Below are 20,678 nucleotides of genomic sequence, written 5' to 3' on the forward strand. Positions count from 1 at the left end.
TCGAGTCAGTCCAAATGGATTTATTGGCTTGAAGAAATCCTTCCCCATGGTGAAGTCCATGATTTCAAGAGCTCTTTAAATTCCTTTAAATTTTTTTTAAAGGAAACTCCCGAAAGACACATTTTTCAACTTCAGCTTTATTTGTTTGTTTGTTTAATCTTCCTCTTTCTGGGGTTGGCTGGGCACTAGGCGGCAGGCATATTTTAGTTCTGCACAGCTGGGCTCTCCCAAAGGGAGAGATTTTAGATTTAGATTTGGAGAGTTGGAATCTCCTTAGGATCATCTAGTCCTTAGGATCATCTACCACATTCTTGCTGTCCGGATGGGCAAGAGTGCAACAGAAGCAGGAATCTGTCCCTCACACCCACCCCAAGAATGTTTATGATATGAAAAGTTAAACAATTTCTGCAGGAAGTTATAGAATATGCACTGGCTGGAAAAGAAGCAGCAAAACTACCCCCAAATTTTTGCAGGTGTGAACAGTATTTAAGGCAATGCATATAATACCCCCAATAACACTGTGAGCACAAATCATGATGAATTCTCTGCAAAAAAAGATGACTGGAGGGGCCCTTAGTTCTGAGCAGACCGTTATGGGATTGTAGTGTAAGCTATTTACTAAACATGTACTCTTGCTGAATCCCCAGTAGCAAGGCACCAACCCACAGACTAGACAAGATATGAAAGAGATAAAAGTTGCATAAAGCACTTTGTAAACAAAAGGGAAAGAAATGACAAACAGCAATGATAGTATCATTCCTGTAGCCCAAGTGGTGGCCAACCCTTTTAAAGACTCATAGGCACATTTGTAAACCATAGCATTGTGTTGTGAACCACATGTCAGATGAGCATCGATATGATGCTGGCCAGAATTTTGACACGGCTTCAGCAAGAAGCAAACTGAGCCTGAGGCTTGTATAGTGGCAGCAGCTGCCGCCTCCTGTCATCCCCACCAACATACTAAGGTCCTGCATTGCAGCACTTCCCCACTGTGATAGAGCAGGGGAGCCTCTCTTTTCACTGGATCTCCTGCTCTGGAATTTTGCAAGGATGACAACATACTTCATGCTCCCTTTAATGTGCCATGAGGACAAAAACTGATTATCATCAATCAGCATTTGCTGATATAGCTCCTTGCCAAGGGTGCAAGGGACCCTAAATATGCTTCTGTCTGCACCCTTATCTGCTTCCTGTATTATTTTTATCTCCATGAGAACATTCTCACTTAGTTCTCACATTTTTCACTTTGCAGAGAAGGAAATAGATGAGCTCTCGAAAGAAAGAAAAGTTTTGCTTGCAAGTTTGAAATCAAATATGAAGGAGTTAGAAGAAGCTGAGACTCTTGCCACTACCCAACCAGGAAGTGCGAGTGGTAAGTACAATCTCAACCCCAAACCATTTGCAAAGTTATGCTATATTCTAATGTCTAACTAAAATATGGAAACCTTAGATCTTTCTTTACCAGGTTCACGTAGGCTTGTATCACTTTAAAACAAAAGAAACGTGGCAAAAATAGATTTCTGTATCTTTTAAAACACACAAAAAGAAAGCATTTAAACTACTTTTGGCACACTTCTTGATTATTTTGTAGGGAAGATCAAACCACTTTGCACACAAATGTTGTTGTTGTTGTTGTTTAGTCGTTTAGTCGTGTCCGACTCTTCGTGACCCCATGGACCATAGCACGCCAGGCACTCCTGTCTTGCACTGCCTCCCGTAGTTTGGTCAAACTCATGTTCGTAGCTTCGAGAACACTGTCCAACCATCTTGTCCTCTGTCGTCCCCTTCTCCTAGTGCCCTCAATCTTTCCCAACATCAGGGTCTTTTCCAAGGATTCTTCTCTTCTCATGAGGTGGCCAAAGTATTGGAGCCTCAGCTTCACGATCTGTCCTTCCAGGGAGCACTCAGGGCTGATTTCCTTAAGAATGGATAGGTTTGGAGGTTCCGGTTTCCGCCTGCAGGAATGGCGGACCTGTTTTCCATCTCTCTGACCTTCGTAAGGAATTTGGCGGTTGCTAGGGGAGTAAATGGCAACCCCCTACCCTCTCCGGGGGTTACGGAGAGGGGCCGCTGGCCCGCGATGCCCCCAGACCCACTCCGACTGTTTTTGGAGTGGGGGGAGCTTGGGCTGAGCACTTACGAGGGCCAGGACTCCCGGACGCTAATCTGCATGGCGGGGATTTCCATGGTTAAAGAAGATAATTAGGCTTAAATCTATGGACATACTTCAGAAGGAGGGGAAGAAGCGCTGTTTACTGCTGAGAAATTTATGCTGCTGAGGGAGAGGAGTCAAAGACTGTACTGCATCTGGAAGAAGGATTGATGGGGACGGAGCGATAAGGGAAGTGAGTTTTTATTTTTTTTCCTTCATATTGTTGCCTCGTACCTTCCCGGACGCGATGTCCTGGCTTGTTTGGAGTGAAAGAGAAGCAAAAGACTGTGTGAGTCGAACTTTATAACTGTTGTTACTGAGCATATTTTTTAAAGATGTGGAGTTGCCGATGAGAAAAGCCCCCCCCCTAGTCGGACGGAAGGAGTTCTGGACGCGTTCGGAGGATTTATGAGCTGTGACGCACTTTAAATTGGAGCAGCGACCTGAAGCTAAGTTCAGCTATAGGGCAAGGAGATCCATTAATTTACCAAGAGTTTATGGTTTGATGTTTGGGTCTCCTGCCTGGAAAAGCTGTAAATTCTATAATGATCGTAAATCTTCATGGCTATGAGAGAAAACGAAAGTGATTTGAGTTTTTTAAGATGGCGCTGCTTCGAGCTGCTTCGACGCAACAGGGAGCTCCATTAAGAAGATTTATGGGGAGGCTGGACTGATTAACTCACACAGGAGAAAGAACATCTGTGAAACTTTGTTTGATATTTATCTCAGCAGCTGGGAAACAATCGGATGAAAGTGGAAAACATCTATGTGACTGTAAGGGGAAGATCTGATTATGAACTTGGAGGACGATTTGAACTTTAGAAAAAAGACGGCAGTGGACAGTTGCGAGGAATTCCCAATTTCTTGAAGCATGGGAACCCAAATAAAAAATTCTTTAGATGATTTGGCATAACATTCGGTTTGATTGATATATATATATGTGTATAATTTGAAATATTGAATGTGATATAATTGGTTTTAATTGGAAAATTAATAAAAATATTTTTTTTTTTTAAAAAAAAGAATGGATAGGTTTGATCTTCTAGCAGTCCATGGGACTCTCAAGAGTCTCCTCCAGCACCATAATAGCACACAAATAGTCTAATGTTAATTTGAGTTCAAATAATATTAGCTAAAACATGAAGTACTATGTAAGGAGACTTACAAATATTAAGCTGTTTGCTATAGAATTACACTGTAGTATAAACTCTGGTTAGGGACAAAGCTGCCTTTATCACACTGATGGATCATAATCTGAGGAGGTTGTAGACAGTAGGGATTACTGATCTATTCCATGTGAGCTGTCCTTTACAGGGGTGCTGATGAGTTCTTTCTTACTTCCCATGCAAGTGTTGATGTTAACATTCAACACTGTTAGTGACCTGTGATTAGGATATCCAAAGGGGCATGTCTTCCAGTGTAATTTCCTTCATGCATTAAAATCTGTTGGTAAGGCCTTGCTGTGTGTTTGTTCACCCTGGAACATCTAGATTGTGGGGCCAAGGTCTAGAATTTTCTCAGCTGTGATAGCTGCTTTTTGGAGTTTTCCTTAATTTAGGATTACTCTTCCAATTTTTAATATAAACTTTCCACATAATATTTCTTCAGGGAACACCAGGACACCACCAGCTGCAATATCATTGTGCTCAACTTGCTTGAAGGCAGAAAAAAAATAAATCACCATTGTCAGATGCTTCTCCATTGTCCCACTCTTGAGTGACAGTTTAATTTTTCTGCCCTTACTTAAAGCAGGCAAAGTTTATTGTTGGATGCTCTGGCTTTTAACTGCTTTTTTCTGTTGTCGCTACCATACATCTTTCTTGTGAGTGATTTGATCAGTTGTTTTAAGTTTTACTGCACCAGGTTGGTTTTGTGCAGTTTCCCCAAACTATTTCCCCCTGTGACGTGCTTAATTACTTCCTCTACAGTGCTTTGAGTGCTTAATTAATTCTTCTGCAGAGAGTACAATTGATTCTTTCCCTAGTGATTTTTCTACTTCTTTGTCTTTAGTTGAGTCACTTCCCCCAAAGCTGTTTTTAACACCACACTAAATTGATTGTGTTCACCAAGAAGTTCTCATTAACTACTTGTTCTAACATGATTCTAATTGATTCTAGTAAATTAATTTCACCCTTTTAAAGTTGGTATTTTCTATAACCTACCGCTATCAATTCATTAAAAAGCTGCTTTCAGCTGCTGTACTGTTCTGATACACTAAAAGAAACTATTACTCAAACCCAAACATTAACAAACAGAAGAGAATAAACAAACAGAGCAGAATTGGCATTACACTCTATTAGGGTTGCCATATTTAAGTTGAGCTTTAAAAGTTGATGTTTTTGAGCTATTTTTATGGAAAATCTGAGAAAACAGACTTTGGGGTTTTATTGGAGATTTTGACTATTTCCACCTGAACACTGCAGTTAGCAAGTATTCCGGATAGGCCTGAGAAATTCCAGTCTATGAACTGCTTACCAGAAGACATGGAAATGCTAGCATAGGGATAGGCCTTGGTGCCCCTTTAAGAGGAGTACCCATGGTACCTTGCAGGAAGCTTCAGCTGTAGTCCATATAAAACCAAGGCTCAGATAACTAACCACATATTGTCAACAAACTTTCTTTTTGGGAGGTTTGATTAGGCCTGCTTCTGGTGTCAAACAAGTCTTCTCTAGCAACTCTGTTCAAACAGTGATTCTGGATCACAACTAGAATTGACTTTCGTATCACTTGATGCTCTTTCTCTGTTTGAAAATGTATCTATGCATATTTTGCAAATTAAAAAAACATTTTGAGACTACACTATACTATATTATACTATGCTACACTAAAATGTTTAAATGTTCATTTGATTATCCTTGATGCTTCCTGCCAACTTGTCATCCTCTCTTGCCACACCAGTGTGGCTTGTCACAACCCATTACTATATGCATATTGTTAACTATGTCCTTTGCTTTAAAAATTTATTATGGTTTTTGTGTTTTCATAAGTTTGTTTTGTAATTTTATTGCATTGCAATTTGCTTCATAAACCTGTGATAATCAAGTGGGATATACATATGAATGATTGATATTACATAACTTTTCATTGGTACATTTGCTTAAAGCAGATTATTTTCTAAAAGCAGAAAGTACTATTTAGTTTAAAATATATATAGTCCAATATAATTTACAGTAAATGTACTAAGTGTTTGTGTTTCCACAGATAAAAAGATAAAAAAGCTTAAAGAACAAAGAAAGGTGCTGGCTGCTCATCTAGAAGCAAACCTGCAGGATCTGCAAATGGCGCAACCTTCTGCTTCAAGCATTGCTAGAAAAAGCCAACTTCATGGTAATTGCTTCCATTGCATACTCTGTTGTCATTAGATTGGTAACCAAGGAAAATTAATGTTCTTCATTATTAAGCACTCACACAAACCTAACTTTCAAAATGCATAGTAAGCAAATCCATCCAGCAAGCAATGGATCCATAAGCAATGGCCCAGGACTCCATCAAATCCATAGCACAACCCTTTCCATGTTACACAGAAGTAGAGTGAACCGATTTCAACAGAACTTACTTTGAAAAGTAATCACAACTGTTTCGAATTTTTAATACAACTTTGGAATAGTCGTTTATAATAATTCTGAAGCATTTCCTTGTAGAAATGAAACGTTCTGCATTATCTGAGAAGAAAAAACTTTTGCAAGAAAAAATAGATGCAAATCTAAAAGATCTACAAGAAGCAGAAACACTTGCATCTCTCCAGCCAGACAGTGTGAATGGTAAAAAAGGCACAAAACTTCAATTCAAATGTTTTTTAACCTAGAAATAATAAATGACAGATTTATGCCTAAGTAAGATTTCATAAACAAATATGTTCATTGAGGAAGGAGGGATAGTGATTTATTTATATTAGTAGTGGTAGCTTGCTAATCAGAAATGATTTTGAATTTGGACAGAGTCATGTTTACACTTTTAGGCTTATACTTTACAAGTTTATACCCTAGTGTGTCTCATCTTTTTCACAGCAGCCAATCTGCACCTATTATCTGACGGAGTGGAGACTTGGGCTGGATCTACACTGATCTGTTTAAAGTTATTAGAATGATATTAGATATGTCATTTTAAAACATCACAAGGCATACTTATTAATTAAAGTGTTTTTTGGTTTTTTACCTGCTGGTTGCTGGTTTCTCTGCTGCATCCTCTGGTGTCACATTTTAATAACGCATTATGAACGTTAAAAGTAGGATGTCATGTGTCCATATATGTTATTGAAACCATTCCTTAATCCTTCCTTAATGTTAAAAACCTGCCCTTGTAGATCTGCCCTTGTTCCTCTTCCTGTGGGTCTGTTAAGCTAGGGTCTTATATTTTAGGAAGTGGGGAAACATGGCAGCTAAGCACTGCAAATTCTGCTGGTCAAAATGTATATTTTAACAACAACTTCAATTGGTTTTCCTGTAATGTAATTTTAAAAATGTTTCCTTTTAACTCACATCTTTGCCTGTGAGTCTTCGGTTTTCAGGGCCATGCCCATAGAACAGCGATGGCAGCTTTTCTAGTGTGTATTTTCCTCTGCTTTTACTGCACAGCTAGTAGTTCATTTAAGGAACCATTTTGAAATCTGTTCCCTGTAACCATTTTAATCAGCATCAGCATCATCTTATTAGTTATTAGTAAAACTAGTTCTAAGTTGCTTGCTGTTTCCTGTTGTAGCTTTTCCTACTTTTCACTCAAAATTAGAGAAGTGGAATATTATTTGCTTTATGAGAGAAGGCCTTTCCCCCTTTAGTAGAATCTATCCCTACCAACTGAAAAATGGGGATGACCATACAGTGACTAACCCTATAGGATTGTTGAGGTAATATATATTGTTCTTAACCATTTCCCATGGATATTGTGTATCCATTGGAAATTTGTACTGAATGTAGTTATTTCAAATATATTGGTTCTTTTATGAAGTGGCCTGAAATAATTTTGTAGAGCAAAGACTTCAGGAACTTTCTGAGCTAAGACAACATTTGGCTGAAGAGCTAAAGGATCTAAAGGAAACTATGCAAGATATGGAAGAAATAGAGCTTCAGGCTTCACAAAGAGCTTTGTTTCTAATGCCCAGTGGTGAGTAGTGAATAAATAACCTTGAGGTGTTTTTATTTTTATGTTTAATGACACATAATGTGCATATTTTTCAGTGTTACAAATGCAATCACAGAGGTCTTCAATAGTCTAGTCATAGCCCAGAAATGTGGGCCAGGGTGTCTTCGCTCCCTATCTCTGCTGTGCCACCATCTACTACATGTATTGAATCTAGGTGTAATGGGCGTGAGGTGGTTACTCACGAGTAATGATGCTGGACTCCAACCTGGCTTTTTACAGGTTTATTGTGCATACTATGTACAGTGCAGAGCTAACTAAAACACGCCCATCTCAGTCACTCGCAGAATCTGGGAATGCCCCCTTCCTGTTATGAGCCCAACAGAAGAACTTGGACACCCCCATTCTCCGCCTACCCTCTTTGCGCTTGACCCCTCTGTGCAGATAGGGCGCCGGAAACAATGTCTCCCCTTCTGAAACCTCCTGTTTCAGGCAGTGCAAGGGCTCTTCACTACCATCTCTGAGCCCTCTCCCCACCTTTCTGACCACCCCTTCTTCCTCCCCATTGGACGACTCGCTGCTATCCCGGCTGGAAGAGGTGGTGCTGGAGAGGAGGGGCTGGGGATCCCTGTAACCTGATCTGGCCTCCCTCTCCTCCCATGGACCCTCTGGGAGTTCCCTGACACTAGGCTAACAAATCAGGCTGACAAATGCTATTCACCAGAGCCTTACTTCATGAACATGCTAAAGGTCCCAGGTGTGGATGCTACTACCGGTATATATGTGTTCATTGGTCTCTCCTTCCTAAAGAAGGGGATGTCCAATTCAAAGACCTTTCTGAGCACAGACTTGACTTTACCCTGCTCAAGACTGACAGCACTACTTCCTACTTGCATCCATGGCCTTCTGTGATGCCTTAGTTCTTTCCTGAGCACATGTGCTCTGGCTGGTTAAACTTTTAGATAACCCTCACCAAGATCCAGAGAGGCTTAGGAAAATGCTGTTGAAATTGCATAGAGCAGTTGCTTTTGTGTCTGATGCCACCTTCAGTGTTACCCAGTTTGCCACTCTTTCAATGGCTGTGGCGGGTGGTAAGCACATAGACATCTGTGGCTCTGACACTGGGGCACTGACAGGGTCTGTTTGGTCATTGCTGCATTTGTGGGTACAACACCTTTTGTCAAGAAGGCATTGAAGGAGATTCTGTAAACCAGTCTGGCCACCATGAACTAGCAGGATAGATCACCCATATTCCCCTTCTCAGCCTTTCCAACCCTTTTGAGTAGGCCAGGGGTTCCCAACAAAATTTTCTCGAGGACCCCTCATCGAGCCGCTATTGTGACAAGGACCCCCATTAATTCCTAATCCTAAAATTAAAAAGCGAGAGCCAAATTAGGAGTCTTTTTATAAGAGTCCAGGGAGGAGGGAGAGGAATGGAGAAGACAGGGTACCTGCGCATTAGCGCACAAATGAAGCCGACGCGCGCAAAGCATCTTGGGGAGGTGAGCGTTAGTAGAATGTGCGCGCTGCCTCTTTGCAAAACAGTAGTGTTTGTAAAGCGCCACCTAATGGCATACAGCAGAACTACTGCCTCATCTAATTCTAGTTTTGTGCTAGACTCTGCTCATGCAGGAAGCGGCCAAAACAAAAAATCTTATCATACGAAATATATTTAATATATTTTTTATTCTAATAGCATCTTGTGGGCCCCTCTGGCATAGCTTGCGGACCCCTGGGGGTCCGCGGACCACCTGTTGGGAACCACTGGAGTAGGCCAGCCCTTCAGGAAGGACCACAACTTCAGCATTTTCCAGCAGTCCTTGACCCAATCATTCTTTCAGAGGCTAAGTCAGCTGCCTCCTCCTCTTTAGTTCAGGTTGCATGCCACCAACACCAACAACATAAAGAGGAGCATCAATGCTCTGAAAGACCACATTCTCATAGTCAACAAAGAAAAAAACCCACCTTGTACCTTCTCAAGGCTTGCAGCACTTGGGCACAATGCTTTATCTCCTACTCCACTTTATGTTGCTTGACCTGTCTTGAATCAATCCATGGTCTCTTCATGAAATTAATTGAGACTGAGGAGCACTATCTACTTCCTTCAACCTTGGAGTGCTTTTTATACCGTCAGACAATAGGTGGAACAATAGACTATGAGATGGCCTGTCATCCTGGATAAATGTTCTTCAGGTAAGGACCAGTGTTCTTTACCTCCCAAGGAAAAATATGTCTGAGCATCTCATCTCAGCATAGCAGCAAAATATAAACTCTACACAGGGAGACCACAGATGACAGAGTACAGTGCACAGGGTAATCACTTTCTGGCTCCATGTTAGGAACACCTAGAGCTCACAAGGAGGAACCTAAAGTTGAGAAACAGAAAAAAATGGGATTTTACACAACCAACGAACTGTTTGCCGTGTCTTTAAGATCTGCATTGACAGACGACATTATATATTTTAAATGACATCAGTAAGTTTGTGGGTGACTGAAAACTGAGTTTTTGTGCGATATAAAACATTTTCCCAAATGGTGATTCAAAATATTTTTGCTTGCAGAAAAGGGATTAAATGAATTGTATGAGCTAACTGAAAAGAAGCAACTGTTACTAGAGAAGTTGGCATCTACTAAGAAAGAACTACAAGAAGCTCAGGAACTTGCAGCTACTCAACCAGGGAGTGTTAGTGGTATGTATACTGGGATTTATCTTGATTCAACTACAAATATATGTTCACTGAATTAAGGTACTTGCCTGCCAAGCAGTTTCACAAAGGCCAGAAGATATGCCTCCAGAATGGGCACTGAGCGCTCTCTAGTAACAGACTTGCTCTACAACAGTCTGTAGGCAGCCAGCAAGACCAGGGGGTCGACTGGGTCTGAAAACATCACTTTCCTGCCTTTGAAATTCTCATTACAGTTGAGTACCAAATAGTCTTTTTTGCTAAAGGGGTATATTAATGTAATAATAATAAAAATAAATGAATGTGGCCTATTTGTTTCATATGTTACTTGTAAAGAAACAAATTTGTCATATCACTTGCCCTATAATCATTTTTTTGGCCATTCACTACCATTTGGAACTAATAGTTTCCCTCTTCTAGCTATAACTGGTTAGATGGATGTTGGTAGGGATATAAATACAATAAAACAAATGAATAAATAATCACATTGACTCTGTCACTATACCCAGTCAGCATCACCATTCCAATCCAATCCTCCTTTGCTGGTTGCTACTGATTCACAGTTTCAGAAAGCTGAGGAAAGGGCATTGAGCACCAGCAGCCCTAGCCTACTAGTCCTAGTGGTGGCACTAGAATGATGCAGTGTGCCTTTTTAGTAGGCGAAACCACAAGTACAGCTGCTTCTCAGACTGAGGAGGTTGGTGTTGCCAGTCTTTGCCTCATCATACTCAACTTTGGCAGAATACATTTTACAAAGGGACTTTGGGTAGACCAGGCTCATAAGAAGGGTTTGGGGAGGAAATTACACATTTAAGCCTAGGAAGCTGTGCACAAAATTCCCAATGAGCTATTTGCTTACCCCATTCTCAGTTGCAAAGACAGCCATTAGTCTCTAGCAACATTTGCCATTTGTAGTCAAGGATTGCAATTTCTGATAGATAGAGCTACAAGGACAGCCACTAGCACTTTTCCAGAAAGGCACATGGGAGCTTTTAAACCCTCATTATTTCTGACTGATAGGGGTTAACTCAATCCTCAGCCAATGGGTGTGTGCACAGGGGCCAAACTTGAGTTTTTTGTATCTCAGTTTGGAGCCCACAAGACTGCTGAGAGTTAAAACTCTGAGAGGGAAAAGTATGGGAGCTTAGTAGAATTCATGTGAGCATTCTCAACAACATCCTTAGTACACAAAGTCCAAACCTGGCTGAATGTCTTTGGTTGGCTCCAAAGTAATCAGGTGCAGAACATGCACCCTCCCATGCCAAAAAATGCCCTCATTGATGAAATATTCCTCCTAACTTGACCGTGTATGAATGTGGTAACTGATGGGGGGAGGAGGCATTTCATTCAGCTCAATGAAGTGGCACAAAAAACACCTGATAAATGCTAAGCATTCATATTAAATATATTCTTTCCATATATATTAATATTTTTGTTATGAATTAGCCTGAAATTCTTTTGTAGAGCATAAGCTGCAGGAGTTAGCTGAACAAAAAATACATCTGACTGCAGATCTTGAGGCAACTTTGGATGGTATACAAAATGTATATCGTCGTGCTTCAGAAAGAACTGTGTTTGTACGACCTACTGGTAAGTAGAGAATAAATACTCTTAAATACGGGTAGGGAGACATTCAGTTTGCTTAACATTTTAATGCAAACCTACCTTATTTGCTCTTCCTGAAACAATAGGTGAAATGTGGCTATCCTTCGAAAGATGTCCTGTTTTGATATTTCCTATGCAGTTCTCCAGGCAAATAATGTTCACAAAAATGTGTATAATAAGGAGAGTGTGATCAAAATTCATATATCAGAGAAGATAACATTAAGAATGCAATATTAAGAAAAATGCTTGTGGGGGAAATTATATACCAAAATGTTTGTATTAGAAGTTAGCACTAAAGTGCTGAAGAATTTTCATGAAGTCTTAAAATAAAATACACATACAGATGTAGTAATGTGTGGAACATGGGCATAGCCAAGGGTGGGCAGGGAGGGAAGCGCCCCCCCCATCAATTAAAATACATAGCGAATTGAGGTTCTGCCCCCCCTAACAAAAGGCCTGCCCCCCCCAAATCGTGGCTATGCCCATGGTGCAGAACTGAATTTAAGACTGTAAAAATGATTGAAACTGAAATTACCACACCAGGATATCACTCTGAAGGTTGAGCTGAAGCCACACCTTCATTGTTTCTTCTTGTTACTGCTTTTGGTTCTCTTATAGAACCAAATGACGTAGCATAAGACAAAGCTTGTATTTTTAGAAGACAGTTTGAAGCTGTGCCTCCTTTCCCCTTCACTGTAAATTGGCTCAGTGGGGTTAACTGAGGAAGGGAAAGTTCTGAGAAACTATGGCCAGTTGAGAGATCTTCTTTGCATCCCACAAAGGCACCACAAAGAATGCAAGTCTCTCTGATGACAGCAACATGGAGGGTCAGTCTATTAAGAAATTTGAGGCACTAATTAATTTTATTTGGTGTATCTGTTGGATTTTGAATATGAGTAGCTTGAGGTAAGTGAAGCTTGTGGCAGCAGTATGCCCTGTGCTATGCTTCTAGGATTAGTGCTACTCAAATTTTACCCTGAGATAGTTCACCTGAAAAATCATTTACTTGGACACACTTTCTGCGGCTTCCAGCAACAGATACATAGCAAAAAGGAGGGTCACTATATTTATTGCCCCCAATAACTGACAATCTATGTGAGATTATTTATGCACAGCATTTTCATTTTATATATTTAAAACTTTAAGATACTTTTTCTGTCTTAATCAAAACATTTAGAGAGAACCTTCATAGAACCATATAGTAGGGACCCCAAGGGTAATCTAGTCCAACCCCCTGCAATGCAAATGGTCATCCAACCTATTCTTAAAAATCTCCAATGAATGAGAGTCCATCACCCTCCAAGGGAGTCTGTTCTAGGTACTGTCAACTAGTTCTTACTAACAGAAAGTTTTTCCTGATGTTTGGTTGGAATCTCATGTAAATTGAAGCCATTTGTTTGGTCCCTCTGGAGCAGATTAAAACATCCTTGATCCATCTTCCATGTGGCAGCCCTTTAGATATTTGAAGATGGCCATCATATCTCCTCTCACCCTCAGCTTTGCCTGTCTGCGAATAGCTTGAGGGCCCCCGGATTTTCACACTTCAGTGTACATTACCACAACGGATCTCTTGGATTGTCAGGGAATTTCCCTCTTTAAGTTACATTGCTACATTCCCTAAAGCACCCATTTTACATCTTTTTAAGCTTTATTTTAGCAAAATAATAAATAATGAGTCAATTTTTAAAAAATCATTCTACATGATGCTGAGAACAAGGATGACTTTTGACACTATTTTTCAAGTATTGATGGAAGCACATTTGTTTACAGAAAGAAAAGTATATGAACTATCAGAGAAGAAACAAGAGTTATTGGAAAAGTTGGAATCTAATCGGAAGCAGCTAGAAGCGGCTCATGCACTTGCCATTGCTCAACCTGGCAGTATCAGTGGTATGTATGCTCTGGCTTCCTATGTTGTCAGCTTACAGTCTGAAACACCTCTACTTGGAATTAGGATCCTTCTGTTTCAGTTTAACTTTTGGTCACTGCCAAATGACCTTTGCATAGCTATAGACAGTGCCAGCCACCATCTCGCCGCCACTGCTTGCCTGCCTGCTTGCTTACCTGCTCATTACTTCCCCTCTCCCCACACCTTTGCCACTTCCTTCACTGCCACCACCACTTCCTGAGGCTGCAGGCACAGCCTCCCAGAGGCGCTTGGGCACGACCTATATGATTGCCAAAACACCTTCCAGGAAGGTGCCTGATGATCGTAGAAAGGTCATGCCACCCATTTGCAATCGTCAGGCACCTTCCTGGAAGGCACTTTGGCAATTGTAAGGGTTGTGGCAAATTGCCTCTGGGAAGCTGTGCCTTTAGCCGCAGGAAGTGGCATTAGAAGCAGCAAAGGAACGAGCAAGCGAGCAGGTGGGTGGGCAGTTGATGCACAACCTATTTTCTTGGAAAAACCCCCACAAGCTATAGAGTATTATTTTTGTATTTTCATAAGTGTAAACTAATTGACTTGTGTGGGAGATGTTTTCCTCCATTTTAACAGCACTTTCAATGGAAATGGTTTCCCCACCTCACCCCATGGAGCACTCCCACTGCCCATCAGCTGTTGAGTACATTGTTTCTTTAAGTGACTAATTTAAGCACACATAAAAAGACCACAAATAATATTTGTAGAACTCCCTCAACTGAAGCTTTGAGCACATAATGGGGATTATTTTTAAAAGCTTGATGTTATTTAAAATAATGCAATTTAACAGTATATTAATATTCTGTTACAAACTGATGTAATATATCTTTGTAGATCATAAGCTGCAAGAGCTAGTTGAACAAAGAAGATGCTTAACTGCAGAACTAGATTCAACTGTGCATGAGATGCAAGAAGCACAGGATAGTGTCTCAGAAGGATTTGCATTTATTGCTGGTAAGTATAAAATGAAATTACTGTACCTTGTTTTACAAAAACACATAATGTCCATATTACAAACCCTATTATCACTTTCATTACTAAGACTATCAAAAGGAGATGATGTGTTTTATCATTCTTAGACGTAGTTCCAGTTGAGAACTATGGAGGTCATAGGTGGGGATCAGGAATGCTAAGAAATCCAAGCTTAATCCATAAATTGATACTATAATTTAATGTGCAACAATAGGGGATTTTAAGTGTTGTTGTTGTTGGGTTTTTTTTGGGGGGGGGGGATTTTAAGTGTTGTTAACTGGCTTGAGATGTATTGTTGCCAGACAAAACTGAACAAATGAGAGAACAAAACGTGTGGCAGAGATGTTTTAGCATGGTGGGTCAATACTTTGTGAACTTAATCTGAATACCAGTGCTAGTGAGAGAGTGATGGTGGGAAGGTTGATGCAATGCAAGTGCAGTATCAGAGCCAATTGCTGCTTCTACTTGCAATCCTGGCATAGGGAATCCAGGCAAACAGCACAGCCCCACTCTGCCACTCTGCCACACTGACTACTACTACTACCTAGCAGTACCAACTCTTCTTTGGGGATGAAAAGGAAGAAAAATGATAATTAGACTGACCCTCAAGCCCTGATGATCAGTGCAAGATGATTTATGTCACTGTCCGGTCGGCGGGCGGTTGAAGCCCTGGCTAAGGACGTCAGGACCAGAGGCAAGATGGTGGTGTAGAAGCAGGAACAGGTGCAGGGTTGAGGGTCCAGCAGCAGGCAAAGGCAGAGTCAAGGAGCTAGGCAGAGATGAAGGTCTGGGAGTCAAGGAGCAAGGCGTCTGCAAGGCGAAAGTCCAAGGGTTGAGGATCAAGGTGTTGGCAAGGCGAGGGTCCGCGGAGCAAGGCGGCAGCAAGGCAAGGGTCCAAGGAACAAGGAGCAAGAGCCCAGAGGCAACCAGGCAGGGATAGCGTTGCTGTGGTAAAGAGCTGAAGGGAAATGCTGAGCTTTTATCCCTCCCAGCTCCTGTCACCAGGTGCAGTGAGGTATCAAGTGGCCTCACCTGAGCAACCACTCCTTGCCTCTCCAGCACAAGCTGAGGTCTTCACCTGAGTGGCCACTCCTTGCTTCTCCAGCACAAGCTGAGGTAGGCCCCAGTCCTGCAAAGCACTACAGGCCCCAGAGCCCGACTCCTGCCCATAGTATGACAATTTATAGCCTTCAACAACTGGGAGGACAGGGAATCAGCACATTTTTTGCTGTGGTAATTTAGAGCAGTCACAGGAAACATGAGGCCCTGCAAATGTTGTTTGACTACACTTTCCATCATCCTGGCCGTAAGTAATGCCATATTGAGTTTAAAGGTAAAGGGACCCCTGACCATTAGGTTCAGTCGTGACTGACTGTGGGGTTGCGGCGCTCATCTTGCTCTATAGGCTGAGGGAGCCGGCGTACAGCTTCCAGGTCATGTGGCCAGCATGACAAAGCCGCTTCTGGTGAACCAGAGCAGCACACAGAAACGCCATTTACCTTCCTGCCGGAGCGGTACCTATTTATCTACTTGCACTTTGACATGCTTTCAAACTGCTAGGTTGGCAGGAGCTGGGACCGAGCAACGGGAGCTCACCCCGTTGCGGGGATTCGAACCGCCAACCTTCTGATCGGCAAGCCCTAGGCTCAGTGGTTTAACCCACAGCGCCACCCGTGTCCCTTGTTACTTGAGGTTACTTTGCCACATTCCCAAAGGGTTTCATTTGGCTATTTTGCCCTTTTATAAAATCTGCAATGACAGATAAAGAGTTTGTGATTTCTGTGAAATAATTCCATTTTTAAAATAACCTTTTTAAATGTGAGCAATTCTGAGTTTAGAATTTGTTTTGAAAATATTAATTCATTCATTCATTTTCAGAAAGGGAATTATATGAGCTGTCTGCAAAGAAGCAAGAGTTACAGCAAAAGTTGGAATCTAATCAGAAGGAGCTACTAGAAGCCCAGGCTCTTGCAGTTGCCGAGCCAGGCAGTATCAGTGGTATGTGTGATGTGATTTCTCATGCTGTTATCTATAGCATTAACTGTTAGTAGAATATAATTTATCCAATGGTTAATTAGGAAAATGGACTTCATGCGGAAAGTTTCTTATTGTTTTTGGTTAAATTCTTCCCCTGTAGAGTTTATATTCTGAAGCTAGTGTACAATGGAAACATGAAAAAGTATCAGGGTAGGGAGAAATAGGTTCTAAATGGCGGAAACAACATTTAAAATGCCGTCCAGTATCATTGTAGGGAATCAAAATCCCTTCAATAAATTTCCTGAGGAAGTAACACATTTGTAACTCAAGGTAAAAAGACTGCTTATTTAAAATACAGAAAGCAAGCAGCTGTGTGAATAGAATAGTTTAAACATTTTTGAGTCTCAGAATCCATAAAACAAATCCCCCCCCTTTTTGGATTTTGATGTACATAGGTATTTTGCGCACCAGGTAGAAGTGTGCAAGTACTATGAGTTGTACCAATGACGTCATCCCATTCAGTGAAACCCTCCAGTTGTGCAGTGGACACCCCTACCCCCTCACCTTGGTATGCACCACCACAAAAGCTGCTTTGGAAAGTTGGGGCAGACCCCACTACAGATTTAAAGTGATTGCCTGGGGGAAGCCCAAGTCCTTGCACAAATGGGACGTCATAGGATAAGCTTCCTTGAGGATTTTGCCTGATTGTAATTTGTCCTTTAACTCTTTGGTAATGCTTCCTGCTTGTCTACCATGTTTCTCATATTTTAAGGCATCCCTAAAAAATAAGGCATGGCAGGATTTTCAAGACCTGGCGAAATATAAGGCATACCCCAAAAATAAGACATGAGCAGGACCCGGCAAGGGCAGCAGCGCACGCTTTGCCGAGCCCCGACTGAGCGGGAGCTGGCAAAGGCAGCAGCGTGCGCTTTGCCGAGCTCCAACGGAGTGGAAGCCGGCAAAAGCAGCAGTGCGCGCTTTGCCGAGCTCCAAGCCGGCGGCGGGCTGCTGCTTTCCCGCTCAATTTCGACAATACTGCCACAAGTGAAAGGACGCAATGACGATGCCACTACTCACGACACTACTTTCACTTCCACCCTCCTTCTGGGATGGTCCATCCGACCCCACCTAAGGGCGGGCTTAATGCGGGGGCCTCGAGCCGCCATGTTGGACTTAATCACCAGGATTGTTCTAACGAGGGGGTGGGATGTGAAGCGAGCTTTACCTCAAGACCGAAACGCCTAATTCCTAGGGGAAAGCCTAACTGGGCGTTAACGTATAGCAAACCCTGTCCTAGCCCATTAACATAGGAGATTAACATATACAACCCAGTAAGACACCGCTTTTGGAATCCGTTCCTCCCCCCTCCTGTGCCGAGTTGGTCCCTGCCTCCTCTTGCGAGACTCGCCGCCGGGTCCGCTCCCGCGCACATGGCCCGGTGAGAGGGAGCCTCCCCTGCGCGCGCGCCTGCGCTCTCCCTCCCCCTCCCTCCCCCTTTTCGGCCCAGCGCGCCGCCTTGCCTGTTTGTGCGCCGCGCGTGTGAGGCGAGCGAGAAGGCCGTGCAGCCCCCCATGCAGGAGACCCAGGAGAGCCCGGCGGCCGCTGATACTCCTGCCGCCGCTCTTCCCGCCCAGGACGAGGGGCCCGGAGGAGGAGAAGGAGAAAGAGGCGGCAGCAGCAGCGGCGACTCAGAGGCCGAGCTGCCGGACGGGCCTTCCGCGGAGGAGCCTGTGGGGAAGAAGGAGCCAGAGCCCGAAAAAGGCGGCAGTGAGGAGAAGGAGGAGGAGGAGAAGCCGCGAAGCAGCAGCCCACCGCCGGCTTGGAGCTCGAGCCGGCAAAGGCAGCAGCGCGCACGTTGCCGAGCTCCAAGCCGGCGGCGGGCTGCTGCCTTTCCTGGTTCCCGCTCAGTCGGGGCTCGCCAAAAAATAAGACACCCCCGAAAATAAGCCATAGGCTTATTTTCTTGAGTAAAAAAATATAAGACATGTCTTAAAATATGAGAAACACGGTAGGTGGAGGATAGGGTGAATGTGTGTTAGTAGAAATTAGCCTTCTGTGCTCATTTGTTGTTCCATCCATTTTTGCCACTGGGCCTGTCTACCAATGGCCTGTGGCTTCTGGAAGGTTGACCAGAAAGGAATCCAGTTCTCTGTCCGGAAAAGCTTTGCTTCCCTTCTTACTGTGGAGGATTGTTACTTCAGTGGTATAATATGTTGTCATGTTAATAAGGGTCTTTAAAAAAAACCCCAAAAGCAAAGATATTATATTTTTAAAAAATCGTTAATCATCCTGAAAGTCAGGGTTTGTAGGAAGTACAGGTAGCTACTATTATCAATGCACATACAGTACCATAGCTGCCAAGTTTTCCCTTTTCTCGCGAGGAAGCCTATTCAGCATAAGGGAAAATCCCTTTAAAAAAGGGATAACTTGGCAGCTATGTACATTACACATTTAAAGTTTCTAGGTAATAATGGAAATTGCACTACTGTATGTAGCACAGTTATTTCAGCATATATTTGTTTTTTTATTGACTGGTATAAAATTGTTTTGCAGAAACTAAACTACAGGAGCTAGCTAAGCAAAATGAACTCTTGACTAAAGAACTAAAGGAAACAGTAAATGATATGGCAAAAGTAAAGCATCGTGTTTCAGAAAGAGCAACTCCAGCTGGAAAATCTCTTGGTGAGTAGGGACTGGGGGCCAAAGCAGAAAAGGGGGTGGAAGTGACAGCGGTTCTTATTGGGAAGGCCTCCTCAGGTATATGAGGAGAGAAGAGATGTTTCTTCCCTCTCCAGCTTGCTTGGGACAACCCCCTTTTCCAGTGTCAACCCACCCGTGAGACAGACTAAAAAACTGTCTTGGGTGGGTGGTAGAACCCCACTGATTGGGTGCCTGAGTGGGTGCTTCCGCTGTTGCTGCTAGTGCTGCTGCTGCTAGTGCTGCTGCTAGTGCTGCTGCTAGTGCTACCAGAGAAGTGAGGAGCTTCAGCTTCAGCAGATGGTTCTGGCAATCTCTCATGAGCTCTTTTGACAGTATGTATAAAAATAGAACTAATAAATATGAAAGAAAAATGGTGTGCAGAAAAGTTTTAGCATGGTGGATCAGTACTTTCTGAACTTAATCATAATGAGAGGGTTCACCTAAAAACAGTAGCAGTCAGCAGTGCAAAAGTGTTCTGCTTACCAGGCTTCCTTATGCCAGTGCTGGTGAGAAGGTTGGTGTGGTCCAAGTGCAGCAGCAGGATCAATCTGCTGCTTCTACTGGTGCAGCCACACTGAATTCTCCACTCCCCTATGCCTCTCCACAATCAGCAGCCATTTGGGCATTGGAGAGCCAGGTAAGCAGCATAGTCTCATCCTGTCCACTGACAACTACTGCCTAACTGTGCCATCTCTTCTTTTGGCTTGAAAAGGAAGAAAAATGATAACTTTTAGCTGACTCAGCAGCACTGATGATCAGTACAAGAGAATTTATACATAGCCTCCTGTTTTCAACAACTGGGAGAATAGGGAATTGGCACATTTTTACTGTTGTAATTTAGAGCACTGATGGGGAACTTGTGGCCCTCCAAATGTTTGACTACAATTTCCATCATCCTGGCCATAGGTCATGCTGGCTTGGGGTTAATGAGAGTTGTGACTCCAAACATCTGGAGGGCACCATGTTGGGCAAGGCTAACCTAAATCATACTTGATCTGTGTGATACTGTCAGGGACTTATGCCATGTTGAGGTTACTTTGCCACATTCCCACAAGGATTTCATTATGCTCCTTTGCCTTTTTATAAGATCTGCAATGACAGATAAAGAGTTTGTTATTTCTGTGAAATAATTCCATTTTTAAGTTCTTTTATTTTATGTAAGCAAATATATGTATAATATTTCTGCAGAAAGGGAATTATATGAGCTGTCCGAAAAGAAGCAAGAGTTACAGCAAAAGTTGGAATCCAATCAGAAGGCGCTACTAGAAGCTCAGGCTCTTGCAGTTGCTGAGCCAGGCAGTATCAGTGGTATGTATGATGTGATTTCTCATGTTGTTATCTATAGGGTTTTGCATGACTTGAATTTGTCCTTGAACTCTCTGATAATGCTTCTTGCTTGCCTAGTTGGAGGAGTGTGTGTGTGTGTGTGTGTGTGTGTGTGTGTGTCGGTGTCGAAACTAGTCTGGCCCACTGTATTCTTATTTGTTGTTCTGCCCACTTTTGCCACTGGGCCTGCCCACCAATGACCTGTGGTCTCTGGAAGGTTTACCAGAAAGGAATGCAGCTCTCAGTCTGAACCCCCCCCCCAAAA

The 20,678-nt window shown here is 42.6% G+C and overlaps 1 protein-coding gene across 1 annotated transcript in view; it reads left to right on the forward strand.

The window, feature by feature from the left end:
• The window catches only part of CCDC7 (coiled-coil domain containing 7), a 172,071-nt gene that overhangs the window by 79,769 nt on the left and 71,624 nt on the right, over positions 1-20,678 (forward strand). Inside the window, exons 31-41 of the mRNA XM_088654182.1 lie at positions 1,253-1,372; positions 5,354-5,479; positions 5,794-5,913; positions 7,118-7,252; positions 9,790-9,918; positions 11,377-11,502; positions 13,288-13,407; positions 14,273-14,392; positions 16,289-16,408; positions 18,941-19,069; positions 20,276-20,395. Coding sequence (XP_088510308.1) covers positions 1,253-1,372; positions 5,354-5,479; positions 5,794-5,913; positions 7,118-7,252; positions 9,790-9,918; positions 11,377-11,502; positions 13,288-13,407; positions 14,273-14,392; positions 16,289-16,408; positions 18,941-19,069; positions 20,276-20,395 — 1,365 coding nt within the window. The remainder of the gene's footprint in view (positions 1-1,252; positions 1,373-5,353; positions 5,480-5,793; positions 5,914-7,117; positions 7,253-9,789; positions 9,919-11,376; positions 11,503-13,287; positions 13,408-14,272; positions 14,393-16,288; positions 16,409-18,940; positions 19,070-20,275; positions 20,396-20,678) is intronic.

The sequence above is a fragment of the Zootoca vivipara genome, chromosome 11 (assembly GCF_965207765.1).
Source record: "Zootoca vivipara chromosome 11, rZooViv2.hap1.1, whole genome shotgun sequence".
In the NCBI taxonomy this organism is placed as follows: domain Eukaryota; kingdom Metazoa; phylum Chordata; class Lepidosauria; order Squamata; family Lacertidae; genus Zootoca; species Zootoca vivipara.